This window comes from Grampus griseus (genome assembly GCF_964374135.1).
Source record: "Grampus griseus genome assembly, chromosome: 1".
NCBI classification, from domain to species: Eukaryota; Metazoa; Chordata; class Mammalia; order Artiodactyla; family Delphinidae; genus Grampus; species Grampus griseus.
The window spans coordinates 8708559-8729642 of NC_139017.1; the positions used below are offsets into that span (position 1 = coordinate 8708559).

Consider the following 21084-nt stretch of genomic DNA (forward strand, 5'->3'; position numbering starts at 1 on the left):
CCTGCTAATTCTTCTTGATTCTAAGAGCCATTAAAATCCCTCATCTCATTCTATGCACCCCACACCAACAATTTTTGTCTTAACTAGTTGAGCAGAATCTGTTAATTGCAACCAGAAGAGTGTTATCTAATTTTGTTTTCTCAGATTCACTGAAAATTCTGAGTTGCCAAAAGTCACTATGGTATAACTTCGCTTAATTCTGAAGTAAACACACACAAATAAGCTCAAACGCACACAATCATACACAGCTATGACACTTCAGTAGGCTGTGGGCTCCTGGAATGAAAACCGGGAGACCTTCACTAATCACGTCGTTAGTTCATGGCCATTTCTAGGACGCCCTAGCCAATACTAAGAGCTAAAAGCTCATTCTACTCTGACCTGCATTATTTTGAAATAAATTTGTGTAAGTCATTGCATAAAGGACCTCAGAAACCATATAGTCCAATCCCAGCACCCTTTACTCTAAAGATGAAGAGACAGAGGTGAAATAGTTTTTCAAAGGCTACATAGTGGTATATCTGGCATATATTAAGAAACAGAAATAATAATTGGCAGTATCATGGAGTAAACCGACAGTTCTATATTTTTAAAGATATCTGGATTGGGGGGAAAATACTACTCAGCTGGGAAAAGAAAAGTAACAGCACAAAAACAACTAAAAGAGCTGACAAGTTGTGCCAACTGGAGAGGAAAACCTGCTTTCTCTTAAAAAGTCAGAATCATTACAATTTCACTAAGACTTGAGGCATTCTGGAAAAGAAGTAACTGATAAAAAGGGATGGGGGAAATAGTGATAGAATCATATTTGCAAAATGTAACAAGACAAAAACAAAGTAAACTGTTTACAGTCCTTCCTTGCCTTCTTTTAGCAAATGAGATAACCTAAAATCTTCTGGTATTGGGAGACAGAACAGTGGTATTTGCTGTTTAAACAAGTAGAAAATAAAACCATAATATAAAATATCATAAGAAAGAATATTTGTTACAAGTATCAGTATGCAAAATATACTATATTTAATTTTGAAAATTGCTATTTATATGAAACTTAATGAAATACTGAAATTGCTTAATGAGGAAAACATACAGAATATATATGCAGATTCTAGGAGTTTATAATCTACCTCTTTGACTACTGTACTTATGAGAGGAAAAGTAATATGTTTTAAAAAGTAAACAAATACTAATTTACAGTTGCATGTTTTTTCTTTTTAAAAAGTAACTCATTCCCATGAAATCTGGATTTGATATTCAGAATTCTCAAGTATCAGGATTTTTTTCTTTCAGCAACTGAATTTTTAAGTTCACTGAGTGAGTCTTCAAGTATTTTGGAAAAACTATGTACAAAAAGGAAACTGCAACTCTGAGCAAATCACAATGAGGCTGAAAAGCACTACGGGTTTCAGGAACAAAACACTTCAACACAAATTTTAAGTAGACTTGTCATAACCTGGGGGCATATGTATACAATGTTTGCCAATACAGAAAATAGCTGACACATTTCTAAAATATAGTATAGTATATCTATACAGGCATATCTCAGAGATACTGCAGGTTTGGTTCCATACTACTGCAGTAAACTAATATCACAATAAAGTGAGTCACAAAATTTTTTGGTTTCCCAGTGCATATAAAAGTTATGTTGACACTATACTGTAGTCTATTAAGTGTGCAATAGCATTATGACTTTAAAAAATGTACATGCCTTAATTAAAAAAAACTTTATTGTTTAAAAATGCTAGCCATCCTCTGACAAGGAGGGTTGCCACACCTTCAATTTATTTAAAAAAAAAAAAAGCAAAGCACGTAGTATAATAAAACGAGGTATGCCTGTTAAATATATAGATTTGATACCTCTATCAAATTTCTCATTATGCTATATAACTACTTGTCTACTTCTTACAACCAGACCATCAATTACTTGAGGTCAGGGACTGTCCATCACATGTCCAATGCCTGTTATAGAGAGCCTGATGCATGGTATATATGCTTAATAAATATACATTAAGTAATTAATTAAAACAAATCCATACCTTAGCATTACTGATTCACTAGTGTTATACTGGTTAAACTGCTTTAATCTGTTAAATGAAGATGGTAAAAATATCACAGAAGATTACTGAAACAAAATTTATTTATTCATTCCACATACTTTCACCGAGAGCATCAAGTACCAAACAAGAAACTGGGAATGCAGCAGTATAAACAGAAGCCACGTGGTCCCTGCCCTTATGAGACTGGCAATCTAACGGAGGAAGCCAGTGACTGAATAAATGAAGAGAAGTTGAAAAATTAGAAATATAATTACATATGTATTTAATTATTCATAATGTGCATATATGTGTATTTGTCTGTAAGTGTATATGTATTTGTCTGTAAGTGTGTATGTATGTCTGTGTGTCCAGCTCACTGCCCAAAATAAAGAGAGACTAATAACTGTTAAACCATCTTCTTTCCATAAAGAGACATTCTCTATACAAAGATAAGAAAAGAACTAGCAAACCAAATTCAGCAGCATACTGAAAAGATTATACGCCATGACCAAATGGGATTTATTCCTGGAATACAAGGATGGCTCAACATATGGAACTTAATCAGTGTAATAAATCACACCAACAGAACGAAGGGAAAATAAGCTCATGATAAAACTTCATGATCATCTCAATTAATGCAGAAAAAGCATTTGACAAAAGTCAACATTCTTCCATGATTTAAAAATTAAAACCCCTCAACAAACCAGGAACAGAAGGAAACTTCCTCAACATCATAAAGGCTATATATATATGTGTGTATATATATGAAAAATCCACGGTTAACACCATACACAATGATGAAAGACTGAAACCTTTTCCCCTAAGATCAGGAACAAGATGTCCACTTTCCCCACTTCTACTCAACACTTCTACTCAGTAGCTCTGGCTACTGAAGTTCTAGCCAGAGCCATTAGTCAAAAAAAGAAATAAAAGACATCCAAAATCTGAAAGGAACTGATAAAAGTATCTCTTTGCAGATGACAAGATGTATATGTAGAAACCTAAAGATTCCCGGGGTGGGGAGGTTGTGCAGGGAACAGATGCCCTACCACAATTAATCAACTATTTCAGCAAAACTGCAGGGTGCAAAATCAACACACAAAAACCCACTGCGCTTCTATACGCTACCAACGAGCAATCTAAAAAAGAAACGAAGGAAACAACCCCATTTGTAATGGCTTTTAAAAAATCAAATACTCCAGAATAAATTTAACCAAGAAGCAAAAAAACTTGTACACTGCAAATTACAAAGTGTTGCTGAAAGAAATTAAAGCCATAAATAAATGGAAAGACATCTATGTTCATGGACTGCTAGAATTAACTATATTAAGATTTCAATACTACCCAATGCAATCTACAGATTTAACACAATCCCTGTCAAAATCCCAAAGGTGTTTTTGCAGAAAGAAAAACTCATCCTAGAATTTATACAGAATCTCAAGGAACCCCAAGGAGGCAAACTAATTTTGAAAAAGAAAAAAGTTGGAGGACTAAAACTTCCACATTTCAAACCTTACTACAGAGGTACAGTAATCAAAACACTGTAGTAGGGCATACAGACAGACCTATACACCAATGGAATAAGACAGCCCAGAAATAAACTTTCACATACATGAAAAGTGCTAAGTCCATGCAATGGGGAAAGGACAGTCTTTTCAACAAATGATGCTGGGAAAACTGGATATGCACATGCAAAAGAATGAAGTTGGACCATTATCTTACATCATATACAAAAATTAACTCAAAATGGATCAGAAGCCTAAATTTAAGAGCTGAAACTTTAAGACTTATAGAAAAAATCAAAGAGTAAAAGCCTCATGACATTAGATTTGACATCAGATTCACGGATATGATACCAAAAAGTACAGGAAACAAAAGAAAAAGATAAACTGGACTTCATCAAAATTAAAAGCTTTTATGCATCAAAGGACACTATCAACAGAGTGAGAAGTCAACCCAAAGAATGGGAGGAAATACTTGCAAATCATTTATTTGATAAGGAATTAATATCCCAGACATTTGGTTATAATATTATTCTGGATGTGTCTGTGAAGATGTTTCTAGATAAGATTAACATTTCAGTCAGCAGACTGAGTAAAGGAGATTGCCCTCCCCAAAGGAGATGGGACTCATCCAATCCACTGAAGGGCTGAACAGAACAAAAAGGCAAAATAAAAGAGAATTCACTCTGCCTGGCAGTGGTCAAGCTGGGACATGGGTATTCTCCTGCCTCAGCCTCAGACGGGAGCTTACACCAGCGGCCCTCCTGGCTCTCAGTCCTTCAGGCTCAGACTGAAGCTATACCATCCCATCAGCTTCCCTGGGTCACCAGCCTGATGACTGTAAATTCTGGGACTTTTTAGTCTCCCTAAGCACATGTGCCAATTCCTTATGATCGATCTATCTATCCTATTGATTGTTCCTCTGGAGAACCCAAAATAATACAGCAATAAAAATTTGGATCAAAAGAGAGGAAACGAGAGTGAGACAGAACACAAAATCTTTAAAGAGGTATTCTTTCATACTGGGAAAATGTCAGGTTTTTAAAAATTGTTTATCTGTAGATTAAAAAATTACATCCACATGAATGTAGATGAAATGTTAATCACAGCACTGCAATTAGAAACAAACCAAAGCATGTGTACTGATCTCCTTTAACACCAAAGTCTATAATGATCACATACTTTCTGGTACAAATGAACAATTCTTTCTCACTGAGTTTTAATAAAAGCATTATCATTCTCACTTAAAACTGGCAGAATTGTTTTTATAGTGGCAGAGGGATACGGGTAAGGTAGAAGGTCCACAGGCTCATTTGTGTAGCTTATGGATCCATGGACTAAAAACAAATACACTGATGTTAACTAGAGACAGAATAAATCAGTGCAAAAAAAAAAAAAAAAAGCTTGATTTACAAGTCTTGAGCTCTAGGTTCTAGCTTTGGCCCTGCCACATTAAGAGTAGACCTTTGAGAAAAATCACAACCTCTCAGGGTCTTAGTTACCTTGCCTGTAAAATGAGGAAACTAGATTTTTAGATGACCTCAAAGGTCCAATTCTGCTCTGAAATTCCATTATTCCAATGTAAGTAATACCTTTTCAATAGGAACAATGCCATTACAGTACAACCCGAAGGGTCCAATTAACTGATTAAGTTTGAAGACATAATTCAATGTTTCTTCAAACGCATACAGCTCATAATTTTGCTCTATAGCTTATAAATTTGCTCTTCTTTTGTTTCGTGTGAATAAATAATATTCTCCTGACCAGCTCCCTCTATCGAAGGTTACACGTTTGGAATTATATTAATTTCATTGTTTTGGGAACCAAAGATTATAGCTACTGGCAATACAGGTAGAAAGGGAAATAACAATATTGTAAGCTTTAAAAGAAAATATTCAATGTTTTACCATTTAATGATTCAAGAAACTGACTGAGGAAGCTAAAATAAAACAGAGACCTGTACATACTTAACTATCTGAAATCACACATACTGAGACAGGCAACTGAAATGTCGTGAAACATTATAAATTCCAGAGATGTTAATAAATACAAATTCTGTGAAAAGTTACAGAGGAAATACAGATAAAACTCAAAGTCTACTATGAGGATATTTATGAAAAAGAAACATACTCAATATGTTAATTAATAAGTAATCAGGGAGACACTAAAAAAATGGAGGGTACAAACAGAAATATATAAATTTTCATTTTTAAAATTTTAGTTCACTAAAACTCAGGGACTGTATTATCTGTGAGCCCTCTTTTTATTTATTAAAAGGGGATAAAATATTAGAAATACATAAAAATTAAACAGATAAAAATGTAACATAAAACCAACTACAGGGCTTCCCTGGTGGCACAGTGGTTAAGAATCCGCCTGCCAATGCAGGGGGACACAGTTCGTGCCCTGGTCCGGGAACATCCGACATGCCTCGGAGCAACTAAACCCATGTACCACAACTACTGAGCCTGCGCTCTAGAGCCCCGCGAGCCACAACTACTGAGCCCATATGGCACAACTACTGAAGCCCGCGCGCATAGAGCCTGTGCTCCACAAGAGAAGCCACCGCAATAAGAAGCCCGTGCACCGCAACGAAGAATAACCTCTGCTCGCCACAACTAGAGGGAGCCCACGCGCAGCAACAAAGACCCCATGCAGCCAAAGATAAATAAAATAAAATAAATTTATTTTTTTTAAAAAAACCAACTCCAAAAAAAAAAAAAACCAACTCCAATTGGGAAGATCAAAAGTATCAAAGCAGTGAAACTGAGTGAGACCACAGTGAATTGTACAAGACAAACTCTACCTGAAGGGAAAAACTGTAAATAACTATATAACATTTACTTCTAGTTATCTGTGCCATCTTTATAATGATTTGTGTACCCATCAAGTCTAGAAATCTCTTGAAAAAAAGGAAGCTAATGATGCAGTATCTCATATGCTCCTGTAATTTGTGTATATGCTTAATGTATTTGCTGAAAGTAAGTGAATCCGTTGGGCATCCTCTAAGAAATTAGGGAGGGGAAGAAATCAAACCCTAAAGTCAACCCTTACCCCTTCCTAATCCTATAACCTTTGCCTGTCTCTTTTGCAAAGTTTTGAAAACTTTGCAAAGTTTCTTTATACTAAAGTCCCTATTGCCAACCAGACCATAAACAATCATTCTGAAGACAGCTACGTTACGTACATGAATTTAGAATCAAGTATACTCAATGTTCCCAGGTCATCTCAAAGAGGCCCTTTGGAGAAAACATTCTATTTAGTTACTTCTGTCTTTTGCATTCGTTCCTTATCTACTAAAGCTATTAAATAAGAAGCATTTTTCAAAATTAATAATTTATATTTGAGTAACTATGCTTCTTTGTGAAGTTTTAGTGCACTTGTAAGTTCTAACATATTATATCTACCTGAATTTACAAACGGTCACACTTCGTAATGAATTAATAGTGTTAATATTTTTAAATACTCATGTGCTGGGGAGCAGGGAGTCAGGAGTAAGACGCCTGAAACAATTTAAAGGTGCAGACCTAGTAGGCTTCACAACTCTATGTAAGAAATATTTTACACTGACCCCTCTAACAATTTAAAATTAAATGCACAGGTAACATTAACCTATGTATGTAAAATTTTTAATGGAAACCAATATCCTAGCAATATACTCTGTATTACAATTATGCTTTAGATTCATTTAAAGAACACACACACACACACACACACACACACACACACACACACACACACACACACACACACACACACACACACACACTCTGAGACACTCAGAAGGCCTTGCTGTTTTCAAAGATTGTCTCCCACACTATAGACTACCTTCCCTGGCCACACTCACTAAATGCCCTTCAATTATTTTGTCAGCCAAACACACCTTCCCTCGTAAACTTCTAGAACACCTCCTAGAAAAGTAGTATCAAGCCCAGTACTGCCTTCATTGATAACCCCAGCTCTAACCTCTAAGACTATTCCATGTGTGTCAAACAACAACTGAAAGATTCTAGTTGATTCGTGCTAAAAAGAAACAGCTATGCTACTGAGAAACCAAAGAACAGGGGCTTCCCTGGTGGCACAGTGGTTGAGAGTCCGCCTGCTGATGCAGGGGACACGGGTTCGTGCCCCGGTCTGGGAGGATCCCACATGCCGCAGAGCGGCTGGGCCCGTGGGCCATGGCCCCTGGGCCTCCGCGTCCAGAGCCTATGCTCCGCAGCGGAAGGGGCCTGCGTACCGTAAAAAAACAAAAAAAACCCAAAGAATATACAAGCAAAAAGGCATACCTCGTTTTATTGCACTTTGCAGATACATTTTTTTACAAATTGAAGGTTTATGGCAACCCCATGTTGTCAGATCATGGTTTTAGCATTTTTAAATTAAGATATGTACATTATTTTTTTTAGACATAATGCTATTATTGCACAAAGTATACTGTAAACATAACTTTTCTATGCACTGGGAAACAACATGCATGTGACTCACTTTATTGCAATTTCACTTATTACAGTGGTCTGGAATTGAACCCCAAATATCTCTGAAGTGTGCCTTTACTATTTTTTTTAAATTAATTAATTTATTGGCTGCGTTGGGTCTTCATTGCTGCACGCAGGCTTCCTCTAGTTGCGGCGAGCAGGGGCTGCTCTTCGTTGCAGTGCACGGGCTTCTCATCACCGTGGCTTCCCTTGTTGCGGAGCACGGGCCCTAGGTGCACGGGCTTCAGTAGTTGTGGCACGTGGGCTCAGTAGTTGTGGCTCGCGGGCTCTAGAGCGCAGGCTCAGTAGCTGTGGCGCACGGGCTTAGTTGCTCCACAGCATGTGGGATCTTCCCAGACCAGGGCTTGAACCCAAGTCCCCTGCATTGGCAGGCGGATTCTTAACCACTGAACCACAGCGAAGTCCCTGCCTTTACTATTAAAGTACTTGCCAAATTACTGCTGATTTTAGATGCTTACATTTTCCCTTAGGATCATTAACAGTTTGTATGAATTAAACCAGATAAAGGTGTCTACAGTTAGTTTTGAAAGAGACTTTAAATTTAGCTCTGCTTTCAAGTCTAAAGAAATTCTTAAACAATATGAGAAACTGCAGCACAAGCTTGTGAAAACTGAAGGAAAGAGTAAGGCAGGCAAACACTGACACTTGTGGTCATTCTGAGATTGCTAATTTGCAATCAGCTAATTCCTGCTTTGAGTTCAAAGAAAAGCAAAACTGGTTCATAAATCTTATATTAACTTCAAAGGAAAATGCCACATTCTTAATAAACACAATAATTTTTTTTTCAAAAATGGAAAGCTACTAATATTAAATAGCCAAAAATATGCTATTTGTCCAAATCCTTTATGCAATGAAAAAGATGTCATCTGATTTTGAGTCAAAACAGTCAAGAGATATAAACTCCAAGCAAACACTGCTACGCAAAATTGCTGATTGATCTCAATAAAATTAAAATTGGTATCTAAATAACTGTGTCAAATGGAATTTTTCAGAGTAGTACGTTGGAAATTACACCTAATCCAAAACATTAAGATTTTTCTCCAGCACTGGAAAAAGATAGCTAGTTCTTCAGGTGAAATAAATGGCTTGCATTTAGGGGCTAAAGAGTCAGACTAAAGCACAAACAGGAATGGAGACTAATGTAGGGAAAACCAGATTCATGTTCCCCTCCTCACATTACTCAAGGCTATTAGCTCATTCTCAGTGAACAGAAATCACCCACCATGGTTGAAGTGTTCTCCCCACAACCCTTTCTCCCTTGTTCTTTTTACCAAGGACATTTAGTTGAATTTATATAGATACATGAATAGTATAATACTTGTCTTTCCTATTACATATTGAACAAATCTGTACCTGATTGATCATGTAATAATCACTCAGATACTATTAACAACATGAATAAAAAAGTAATAATTATTTCTGTACCCAGTAGAAACTAAGAGTTAGGAGGCAGAGCAAATCCTGCCTTTAAATTCTGGCTCCTTAGGGGATATTCTAGACATGCCCAGGAAAATCCTAAAATGAGCCTGGACAATGCTGGCCATAATGCATATATAATAGTAATATCCATCTATTTTCCCACCAGGGATGTGTTCTAAAATTAAAAAACAGACCTATGCAAGTAAAAATTACAAGACATCTATAACTATAAAACTTAACAAAATAGCTGCCAGTTTGCTGAGTCTGACAAAGAAATCTGTCACATTTACTGAGAAAGTTTAACCATAGAAATCAGATGTTAAAAGAAATCAGACTAAAGGAAGAACTTCTACAAGCTTGCCTGTCATACGATTTTTACCATTTCTCTTGGCTGGAAACATGCAGGTTGCTAGAAAAAGTCACTAAAGGAACTTTTATCTCACGTCTGCTGTTTTTCTGTAAAGTTCCTAACCAGCTTAACTTAAACATAAGAAACAGGATGCAGTTGTACCTAGAAGTTTAAAGTAAATTCTGATTCAGTACACAGGTACCCTTTCATTAGCTTTCAGGAGTCTCCTTTGCTGTGTAAACACTTTCCCATCACAAGCACAGCTGAGACAATAGTCCACTGGGAATTCAGGGGCCTAATACTGCACCTAATACTGCAGGGAACCACTAACCAGCAGGTTACCTATGGAGTTCTCTTAATAATCAAGATCCATAAGAAATCCAGTGGGCATCAAAAAAGAGTCCAATCAAAAGAACAGCCACAAATAATTGCTTTATCCTTCCTGGAGAAAGGGCAGGGAATGTAACTAAAACATCTTTGTATCTCTAACATTTAATAAGCTGTGCCTAATTGCAAATGTTGGCACACAGTAGTTGATCAGATATGTATTTGCTGATCAAGTGATTAAAGCAAAAATACAAACATCCATTTATACTGCTATGAATGATCTCTGGGTATGCTGTGCTAGTAACAGGAAAAAAGTCCCACAATTTCTCCAGCAGTGCCATGCAGCATAATAGTTAAGAAGAGAGGATAAGGACTTATTAATCTTGCTTTAATTCCCAGCTGGACTCTTTCTCATCACTAATCATCTGATATTTGGGATAATTAGTTTACAACTCTAAACACTGGTTCCTCATCTTTAAAATGGGTATTACAATAATAAACAATTATGAGAAAAAAAGTCATTTATATAACAGCTCAAGTAGGCTTAGCACACAACATGAATTTAGTCACTGCTGCTAGTTGCATAGTCAAATCCTACGTCAGGAATTATTGATAAATAATGATCTACTACAAGCCACTTATACTTTTATAAAATAAGTTATTTTAAGTAGGCACTTAAGCATTACTCTGCCACCTAAGTCTAATTTTTTTTTAAAAAAAAAGAGTAGTTTTTTTTTTTTTTTTAAAGAGTAGTGTGGGCTTCCCCGGTGGCGTAGCAGTTAAGGATCTGCCTGCCAGTGCAGGGGACAAGGGTTCGAACCCTGGTCCAGGAAAATCCCACATTCTGTGGAGCAACTAAGCCCGTGCGCCACAACTACTGAGCCTGTGCTCTAGAGTCCGTGAGCCACAACTACTGAGTCCGTGCACCACAACTACTGAGCCCGCACACCACAACTACTGAGCCCGCGCGCCACAACTACTGAAGTCCACATGCTTAGAGCCCGTGCTCCACAACAAGAGAAGCCACCACAATAAGAAGCCTGCGCACCGCAACGAAGAGTAGCCCCCGCTCACCACAACTAGAGAAAGCCTGTGCGCAGCAACGAAGGCCCAATGCAGCCAAAAAACAATAATTTAATTTTTTTAAAAAGAGAGTAGTGAGCATGTAATATGGGTGGACTTAGGGACTAAATGCCAAGAAACCTGGGTTTTAGTTCTCTCCTTCACACTTAACCAGAAAGAGTCAAAGCTCTAGGCCTTACATTTCCCATTTATAAAACTCTTACTGTTCCTTCTAACATTTCTAGGAAAATCACATATACTCCTTTAAAAAAGTCTTAGGATTCCTAAAACTACAAAACACATTTCATCAGCTATACTAAAAAACATAATGAGGACAAAAAAATTTTTAATATTAGAGAAAATGTAAATCTATATTTGAAATAACACACATTACTGGGGAAGATAGGTGGGATGAAAAATATTCGACTACAAATATACAGTGTAAGTTTCAAAATGGTAAATTTCTATGAGTTAAGGTCCCTAAAGTCTCAGAGGAAAAACTGATAATTCAGGTTATTTAAAAAAAAAAAAAAAGGACAATGCCCCAGTACTTGCAGAAAAAAAAGCAGCAAGGTGCCCAACAGACTAATCATACAAAATATTTAAGAGTGAATATCTAGTGTTTACTGAAAAATTTGCTTGATGGCAAGTTACTAAACCATCCTGAAATATTAGGACAAATAAACATGATTAGTAAAACCTCATTACCCACCAAGAAGATCCTGTACAAGTGTGCTTTATCCATTACATCATTTTGAATTCCGCCATACATGTAATTTTAAAGAAAAAGAAAAAGAAAAAATAAATGCTGACATTAAAAAGTGATTAAAAATAAAGTTTTGCTGCCTTCAAGAACACTAGAAACTGCACAAGAGTGAAAAAGAAGTGGGCTATCACAACACGTGTCAGTAAAGCAATCCACAGCAGCTGATTTACATAAATCCTAGAAAATGGTGGGGGGAGGGAGGGGGGAAGATGTCTACGTTACTGATTAAAAATGGTCTACGAGCCGCAACTAGATATTAGTAAAACGAAAATCAGAACTATTTGAGAAAAAGAACTTCAAGGGAAGGAGTGCACTGAAGGGGTTAAATTACACTAAGTTACATATCAAAGCTTATATTGCTTATGCCCTATAAAATCACGTAACATGAAAACCAACATCTAACACTGAAAACATTTAGAAAGCCCGTGCTTGAGCATAAATTAAAAAAAAAAAAAGGAAATAAGCTGGAAAAAGATAAAATTATAACCATTCATTTCATAATCATCCCATTTTTGTATTATTCACTCATCACTACACTTACACTGAATATATATAATTTAGCACATGGAAGCAAATCTCTAAGCTTCTCCCTACCTTAGGTTTTTAGTCAAAATGAATGCAAACAATCACGTGGGATTCAGCCAAGCAGTGACGTTAAATTCTGCTCTGTCAGAGAGAGCATCTGTCAAGCCCACATTTAAACTGCTGCCTGCCTGTGCAGCAGCTGAGGAACCCTGGATTTCATATTACAGACTAAAACCCTGGTAAAACTGCTCAAAATCCTTCCTGCAGCTGCCAGGCAACAACGAAAGAGAGTTAAATCCTGTTCTTTTCCAATACAATCGAAGCACTCCATTCTAGCTCTGGCTGCTTTTGATTGCAGCTCAGTGTTCTTACTAGAAATATGGATACTGAGAAGAGAATACAGCACTGCATTGTCCGGCCAGGAAAACAGCAGATGTAAAAAGCTTCAATGCATCAACTGTCAGCAAGAGTCGACAGTGCTCCAAACAGAACGAACAACCACAGCTCTTTTGTTTAAAGAAAGAGAAAGAAAATGAAAGAAAGGAAAAACCACAGAAGACTAGGACCCATATGAACAAGAAGGGGAACTCGAAGACAAGCAGACAGATGGACACTCTGGACACTGTGAAAAGCAATCGCAGGAGGCAGACTGCTGGGGGAGGTGCGCATGTTCGATAGCATCTTGGCTGAAGTGATGGCGTGCCAAAAGTATCTTCAGTGGGCATAATCCTCGCCTCATAAATGCCTGACCAAGGAAGGTATGTTGATATCTTGTTTGTGATACTCATTTAAATGTCTGTTACTTTTTTATAGCCCTGGAGGCACTAATATCTAATAAACAAGTTCATACAGTTCACTGTCCTTGAAACTATGAAAGGGTTTCTAAATATATGATTTTAAAATCTGTCATTGCTTTATTCAAGTAAATATGTAGCTTGCAGTAATTATGTATTACTGAAAAGGCAAACAGTAACAAGATGTGCTTAAAGGCTTCTCTGAGAAATTAAACTTTAAAAAAAAATCTGAAGCCCTCTAAAGAAAACATAGCAATCCTCTATCAAATTAAGTCAAGTTGAATCCTTATCCAATAAATTAAAGTGCTCTCTTAAAAATGGCCATCGAAGAGGTCAATGCAGTGAAATTCATTAAATAGTATCAAAGATGATCTTAATATTAAGAGCTTTTTCAGTCCTTTTAAAACAAAATCTTAATATAGAACAGTTTTTAATAACAAAATGTTGCCTCCCATACCCATCTCCCTAAATAAAGATAACTTACCAACTCTGAAACTATCAACAAATTTTAAGTACCACCGAGCTGTAAGATACTATAAGGAAAGCATTTGCACAGGATCACAGAAGGCAGTGTGCATTTATGCACAGCACACCACCTCAGGAGATTTGCATGCTCACGAATACAACTTTAAACAAAGAAATATCAATACTTGCTAAAATTACCCCCTTTTAAAATAGTGAGCTTTTATTTTAAGCAACAGACTGATTCTAAATGATCAAAATATAAGACTGGTTTTGGTGATCATTTTTAAAGTGAAACTCAAAAACATAATATGAAAATACTGTCATAAAAATATCCATGTAACAGCAATACAAGGTCAAAAAATTAAATTTAAATGTAGCCACTGTGCTTCCAGGTTATATAAATATGTAATGATGAACTAACTGGCACAGTATGTGTGTGCAGGGCAGAAATAAATCTAATAAACTATTTTAGTAACAATCATAGAATAGCAACTCATGGCTCAGGAACTCGGGTATTTCTAAAATTTTTTACAGATCGTCAAAGATCCTGATTTTTGCTCAATTTTACAGCACAACTCAACCTATTATTTAATAATCACAAAAGGCAAACATTTTTAAGACATATGTAGGGATTCCATTCTAAAGTTAAGATTAAACAAGTCTATCAGGCCCTATTATTATTAGAGCTCAACATCAACTCTCACTCACAGTATGAATTTTTATTCCATTAAGGAATGAAACCAGATGGTATTAAACAAACAAAAAAAATATGGTTGTAAAAAACCTCAAGTCTCTCTTAGTACCTTTATCTCTCAATGTTAAAGTCACCAATTAAACATTTTTATAAGCTAGCTATCTCAAAACAAGAGTGTAGAGTTTTTTATTCAAGCACCCCTTAAATCTAGAACTGTTCCCACAGACTAAGATATTATCACTTTTAGAAGCCAAATAATAAAAACAGCATGTGTGTGTGTGTGTGTGAGTGTGTGTGTGTGTGTGTGTGTGTGTGACAGAGAGAGGGAAAGAGAGAGGGAGAAGTAACGGAACATTTTATAGTAACATCCTCTCCGTGAGCGTCAATCCATAAGATGTAAATACATATTAATCACTTGATAATATTACCATAAAAACCCATAAAAGACAAATCAAAGCTATTTCTACGCTGAAAATGTAAAAGTGCAAAACTATTTAGAATGTCAAAATATTTTAACTTTCTGGTCTTGTTCCCACTTCTTAAGAATTAATGTACAACAGGCAGTAACTGGAGAATAATTTTATCTTTTAATAAAAGGAGGAATAGTTACTTTAATTGTACTTTCTTTTTAACAGTAAAATTATGGTAAATATCTGAAAAATGTTTAATAAAGAATTTTTTTTAAGGCTAGACACATGCACTACATTTACCAACGGGAGATTAAGAAATGAGTATATATGGCTTTCAAGCCTGAGCAGCTGGATATTTACAAACATACAAATATCATGAATTTACATTAAGATGCATCTCTATCACCTATCGCTACAAAATCACATAGGACCATAAACTACATGTATGCCAGGTTACAATATATAATAATTTGCTGTTTTCTGTAACATTGAAATACTTTAGAAACATCACTTCAGGTATAATGTTTTCATAAAAATACAATTTACTAATATATTTACCTTCATTCATTTTTTCAGTCCTTTATTCAAACATGCATTCAAACATCTGACCTTCTATTTATTGCTTCTTAAACCATCAAGTTTACACTTTTAAAGGATCTAAATGATTAGACTTCAACCAGTTTCCAAGCATTCTATATCAAGAGAAAGCTGACACATTTAATTTAGCTTTGGAATGTTTAAAATAGATTATCAAATAAATTTTAAAAGCAACTTTTGTTTCTTTTAAATTTACACACATAACCCTTATATCTACTGGCTTCTTTACGGGGTGGAGGGAAATTATTACTATTTATCTAATATTTCATTTGAAAATAAAAGCTTAGAAAGAGTCTCCTCATCTAAACAGAATGGCCAACTATTTATAAGTGTAAGGAGGAGAAAAGTGAGTTTCTAAACCAGAACACTCAGCTCTGTTATTTTCAACTGAGCTCACCACAGAACTATGTTTTACTGGTATGGTGAAGTGTCTTAGTCTTCATCAGAGCAATGTGAAATTAAAATCCAGGTAAATAAATTCTAATAAATAAGTAGATTCTATTTTTTTTAAATCTGAAAACTTAAGGAAGAAAAACACTGCTCCTATCTCACAAAATGATTAATGTAATTTCTTACATTTGAGAAACACCATAACTTCTAAAAGCACTACATAATCTCAGATACTAGAAATCATCAAAAGCTAGCGCCTGTACTGTTACGCTTCAGAGATGCTCGAATCCCCACCTGCTTGCTCCTCCTAGTGGCTTCTGCTAGAACAGGAGTCTAACACTTCCCATCAATATTTTCAAAATACTTTACATTATATGAGTGCTATTCTAGTTATTCAATTATATGAGGACTTCCATGTAAATGCCATTATTTTCCCCAAATAATTGAATTTTTTACCGAGGTTAAGCAAATTTGGTATTAACCATAAACCTTTCAATATCACAGGCTACAAAAACACATTCATATGTGTATATATAATTTCAAATAAACAAACGCTCCTACAATAAATGTTTTTAATTGACCAGTTTTCTTTTACATAAAGAAACAATTTTCACAATAAAAAGTTGATAAAATTACACAAAAAGGTTTGTTTTCTCTTTTAACAGAATTCAAGCTACAGCTCCTTACCCATCCTTTACCCCCACGCCTTGATCCAGAAAAATAACAAACTGAAAAAACATGAACCAATTTGTGCTATGCACTAAAAAAACTTGTTCAAAGACCAGTTCTTAATATGTGGCATCGTGAACTTCTCATATTGACATCTCATAAATTTTTTTTTCTAAATGTAGGGCTCTAAGTGTCATGCTAGCAGAAGTCCTAAAAATGTAAAAAATTCTCTACATGCAAATTTAGAACACAGCATAACTCAAAAATCTTTTAAGATGCATTTTGTGAAATTTAAAATTTTAAATAGTTGGGGATACAATAATACCTAGTGTCTGTATTTTGTAAGAAATCTGAAAAGACTGTTCAAAGCAGTTCTTTGTTTTATTCTAACATGGAGATTCAACTGAGATACGTGATAGTACTCTGTGAAGTCCACAGATAATTAAAGATAATTAGTTGCTATATTATAAAAATCAATCATAAGTCTAAGTAAGGACAATGATCTCCTGAATACCTCATGTCTGAAGTGGAAGGTTAACATGAGAAAAGAGCACTTGCAAATATCCATCATTTATTACTGTCTTAAAATCCTGCACTGAAGTTACTGAACCCTGAACATTAATTCTGACAGGTGCGTCTTCTCACTGACTTTCTCGACACAGTAGGGGCCAACGGAAACATGCCAAGCAGTGTACTGTGACTAACAAAACTCTGCCATAATCAACCTTGCACCGTCTGTCCCACAACTGATACATGACCATTTTACAAAAAAGGCCGCTGACTGTGCACCATACCACCAACGGTATGTCAAATCAATTTTAATTAATGCCAATAAATTTTCCATCTGCTCTCAGGCCTCCTTACATGGCCTCTCTCAGGGATCTAGCAGCATTTTCCTCTTCTCCATGCATACAACTTTTAATCTTTAACTTAAGTCAACAATTACAAGTGACCAGAGCTACTGAGATAGATGATGAAATAAGTGGAAGAAAATCAATCCATTCACATCTCTTTAAAGTGGTCACTGTGCTCCAAAGGTGTATTTTTAAAGAAATTAATCCTGTTCTCACGATGTTACGTTGCCAAGGGAAGACAAATCATAAACGTTGTTCCTGGGTTATCCTATTTTCACAGCTTAAAAATTTCCATGTGCCCTAATTTTATTAGTCTCTTTCAAGCAGTTCTGTGATATTTCCATTCTGTAAACGTTTATGCTTCATCTTTATAGAATGACTGCGAGGGAGACGACGTGACAGCATTAGAAAATGATTACCAAAGAACAGTACTGATTCAGGAGAAGAACACAATCTCAGCCACCGATCTCTCATCCACTACTGGATATTAACAACATGCTTCAGTGGAGAAGAAGACACTGCTGCTTTGCAAAGATGAGCTGGAATGCCAAGAGGTCTCTGTTCCGTACCCATCTTATTGGTGTACTTTCTCTCGTGTTTCTTTTTGCTATGTTTTTGTTTTTCAATCATCATGACTGGCTGCCAGGCAGAACTGGATTCAAAGAAAACCCTGTGACATACACTTTCCGTGGATTTCGTTCTACAAAAAGTGAGACAAACCACAGCTCTCTTCGGAACATTTGGAAAGAAACAGTCCCACAGACTCTGAGGCCTCAAACAGCAACTAACTCCAATAACACAGATCTGTCACCACAAGGAGTTACAGGGCTGGAGAATACACTCAGTGCCAACGGAAGTATTTACAATGAAAAAGGCACTGGACATCCAAATTCTTACCATTTCAAATACCTTATCAATGAACCTGCAAAATGCCAGGAGAAAAGCCCTTTTTTAATACTACTAATAGCTGCAGAACCTGGACAGATAGAAGCTAGAAGAGCTATTCGGCAAACTTGGGGCAATGAAAGTCTAGCACCTGGTATCCAAATCACACGAATTTTTTTGTTGGGTGTAAGTATTAAGTTAAATGGCTACCTTCAACGTGCAATCCTGGAAGAAAGCAGACAATACCATGACATAATTCAACAGGAATATTTAGATACATACTATAATCTGACCATTAAAACACTAATGGGCATGAACTGGGTTGCCACATACTGTCCACATATTCCATATGTTATGAAAACTGACAGTGACATGTTTGTCAACACCGAATATTTAATACTTAAGTTACTCAAGCCAGACCTGCCTCCTAGACATAACTATTTTACTGGTTACCTAATGAGGGGATACGCACCCAACAGAAACAAAGACAGCAAGTGGTACATGCCACCAGACCTCTACCCAAGTGAGCGCTATCCTGTCTTCTGTTCTGGGACTGGTTATGTTTTTTCTGGAGATCTGGCAGAGAAGATATTTAAAGTTTCTTTAAGCATCCGTCGTTTGCACTTGGAAGATGTATATGTAGGGATCTGTCTTGCCAAGTTGAGAATTGATCCTGTCCCCCCTCCCAATGAGTTTGTGTTCAATCACTGGCGAGTTTCTTATTCAAGCTGTAAATACAGCCACCTAATTACCTCTCATCAGTTCCAGCCTAGTGAACTGATAAAATACTGGAACCATTTACAACAAAATAAGCACAACGCTTGTGCCAACGCAGCAAAAGAAAAGGCAGGCAGGTATCGCCACCGCAAACTCCACTAGAAAAGACAACTTTTTTTTTTTCCCAAACGTGCGATCTGTAAAATATTGCTAAAAGCATGTATAGTTAAAACTGATTACATCCATAGGACAAGTTTTAGTTAAAACTCATCGCATAAAGGAATCCAAAAATATTTTTTTAATTTCTGAAGAAGGTAATTCTTAAAAATACAACACGATATAACAAAAAGGTATCCCAAACAATCTACTAAAAATCCACATAAGGGGATTCTGTGTATTAACATGCAATAACAGGCGTGCATACATCAATGGTTCAACTCTTACGTTAGGGGCCAAGAAGGTGTATTTGCATATGTTTTCCACATAAATTTTAATTTAAGAAATGGATACAGTCAAAAGACTTTGGATTCAGTTTTTCATTTCAATATAATTAAATGTAAATAAAACATTATTGTCAATTTTAAGGAAACTTTATAATTGTGCAAAGGACAAATTTTGACCTATTCTAGGGTTCTAAAAACCATATTCCATGCAATAAGATTTAGTTGAATTATTCCATAAACATATTTATAAAGTTCAGATGTTTCATCAATGCAGTTCTCATCTAAGTATTTACTTTTTAAAAACAATTGAGATATTCATTTTCTTTTATCAATACGCACATATACTGGGGGAATTTATTTTGACATGACGTGATAAAATGTGAAAAAAAAATCAATGTGTCTCAGGCTCACATTTTTATAAAAAAAAAAATTAAATGTTTCAAAATAGAACATCTGTTCCCTCGTTGGTGTTCAGGGCCAAGCTAGAACTTCAATGATTTACTCAATCAACCAGTTACTGCACTCTCAAGGAGCATCACCAGTTAACTTCAAGCATATCTGAAAAAATCTATCATTTTCCTCTAACTGAAGCAAAAGTGATTACTTACAGGCACAAAGAGGATGCACTGTTGAAAAAAGATAAAGGATAAAGAGTGCAGCGGCAGTTTCATTCAATACCTTTTAAGATGCATGTCTGCCAAACTGCAACATATGGGAAGTTTATTTCCTGACAGCAGGTGTACACATGCCAGTACTTAATCATTTTACGGCACCTACTTCTTTCTCTGAGTGCCAAGTTTACAAACCTGCAGTTTTTAATTTGGTGGATGACAAATATTCTGCACCACTGATTAAAAACTTTCTTGGGAGGGATGGGGGAAAACTACAAATGTTTGATGAACACTTGATTCTAGGATGAACAATGTATACAATGCACTTTTATCAAGTTTTTAATAAAAAAGGTAAACAAAAAACCTTTACTGAGTGTTATGGTCCAAATGCTTCACAATTTGTATGGCTCCATTATAAATTTTAAAATCAGGAAATACTAACCCATTAATTTTAAAAAGGTGTTTTTACTCTAAACAAGTGTATAAATTTATCAATCTTGCTCAGTGAGGATGTCACTTATCCTAATTCTAATAACAATCATTTTCATCCTTGATTCTATTCTGAAGAGTTATCCACCAAAACAGAATTCTAACATGTTACAGTTCAGAACCACAGAGACTGCTTCAGTACTTATCATTTAATGCGTTGAATTCTATTTATACTTAACTTATCTCCCACTTTCAGTTCAGTTGTCTAAGTGTTCTGTTCTACATAGAATAATTCTGAATGTTGAGCTAAATAACCCCCCAGCTCTTGGTAAGGTCTGTTTTTCACTTAATTTATTCTGTATGGTTATAAAAAGACTAAAATTACTAAATACCAAAATTACTAAAGAAAGGTCACACATAAAAGGATAATACCAAATTACGTAAGTGTGATGAAAGACAAAAGGAATCCTTCCCTCAGTATAATCCTCTCCTTAATACTTCAGAAGTTTTATTTCTTAAAAGTATATGTATATGCATGTATGCATCCACAGGTATGTACTCAGATACAATCCAAACACTATGTGTACAAATTATTATTACAGTGCAGTATCTGTAAGAGATAGTATTTTCCTTCCAGAAAAATTCAA

General features: G+C 35.7%; 2 protein-coding genes across 2 annotated transcripts in view; one reads left to right on the forward strand and one right to left on the reverse strand.

The window, feature by feature from the left end:
* The window catches only part of CDC73 (cell division cycle 73), a 92211-nt gene that overhangs the window by 29717 nt on the left and 41410 nt on the right, over positions 1-21084 (reverse strand). The window lies entirely within an intron of this gene.
* On the forward strand, positions 17848-19116 carry B3GALT2 (beta-1,3-galactosyltransferase 2; the record flags this gene model as incomplete). Its single annotated transcript, XM_082671289.1, has 1 exon — positions 17848-19116. One exon carries the CDS (start codon positions 17848-17850, stop codon positions 19114-19116), a length of 1269 nt encoding a protein of 422 aa, XP_082527415.1.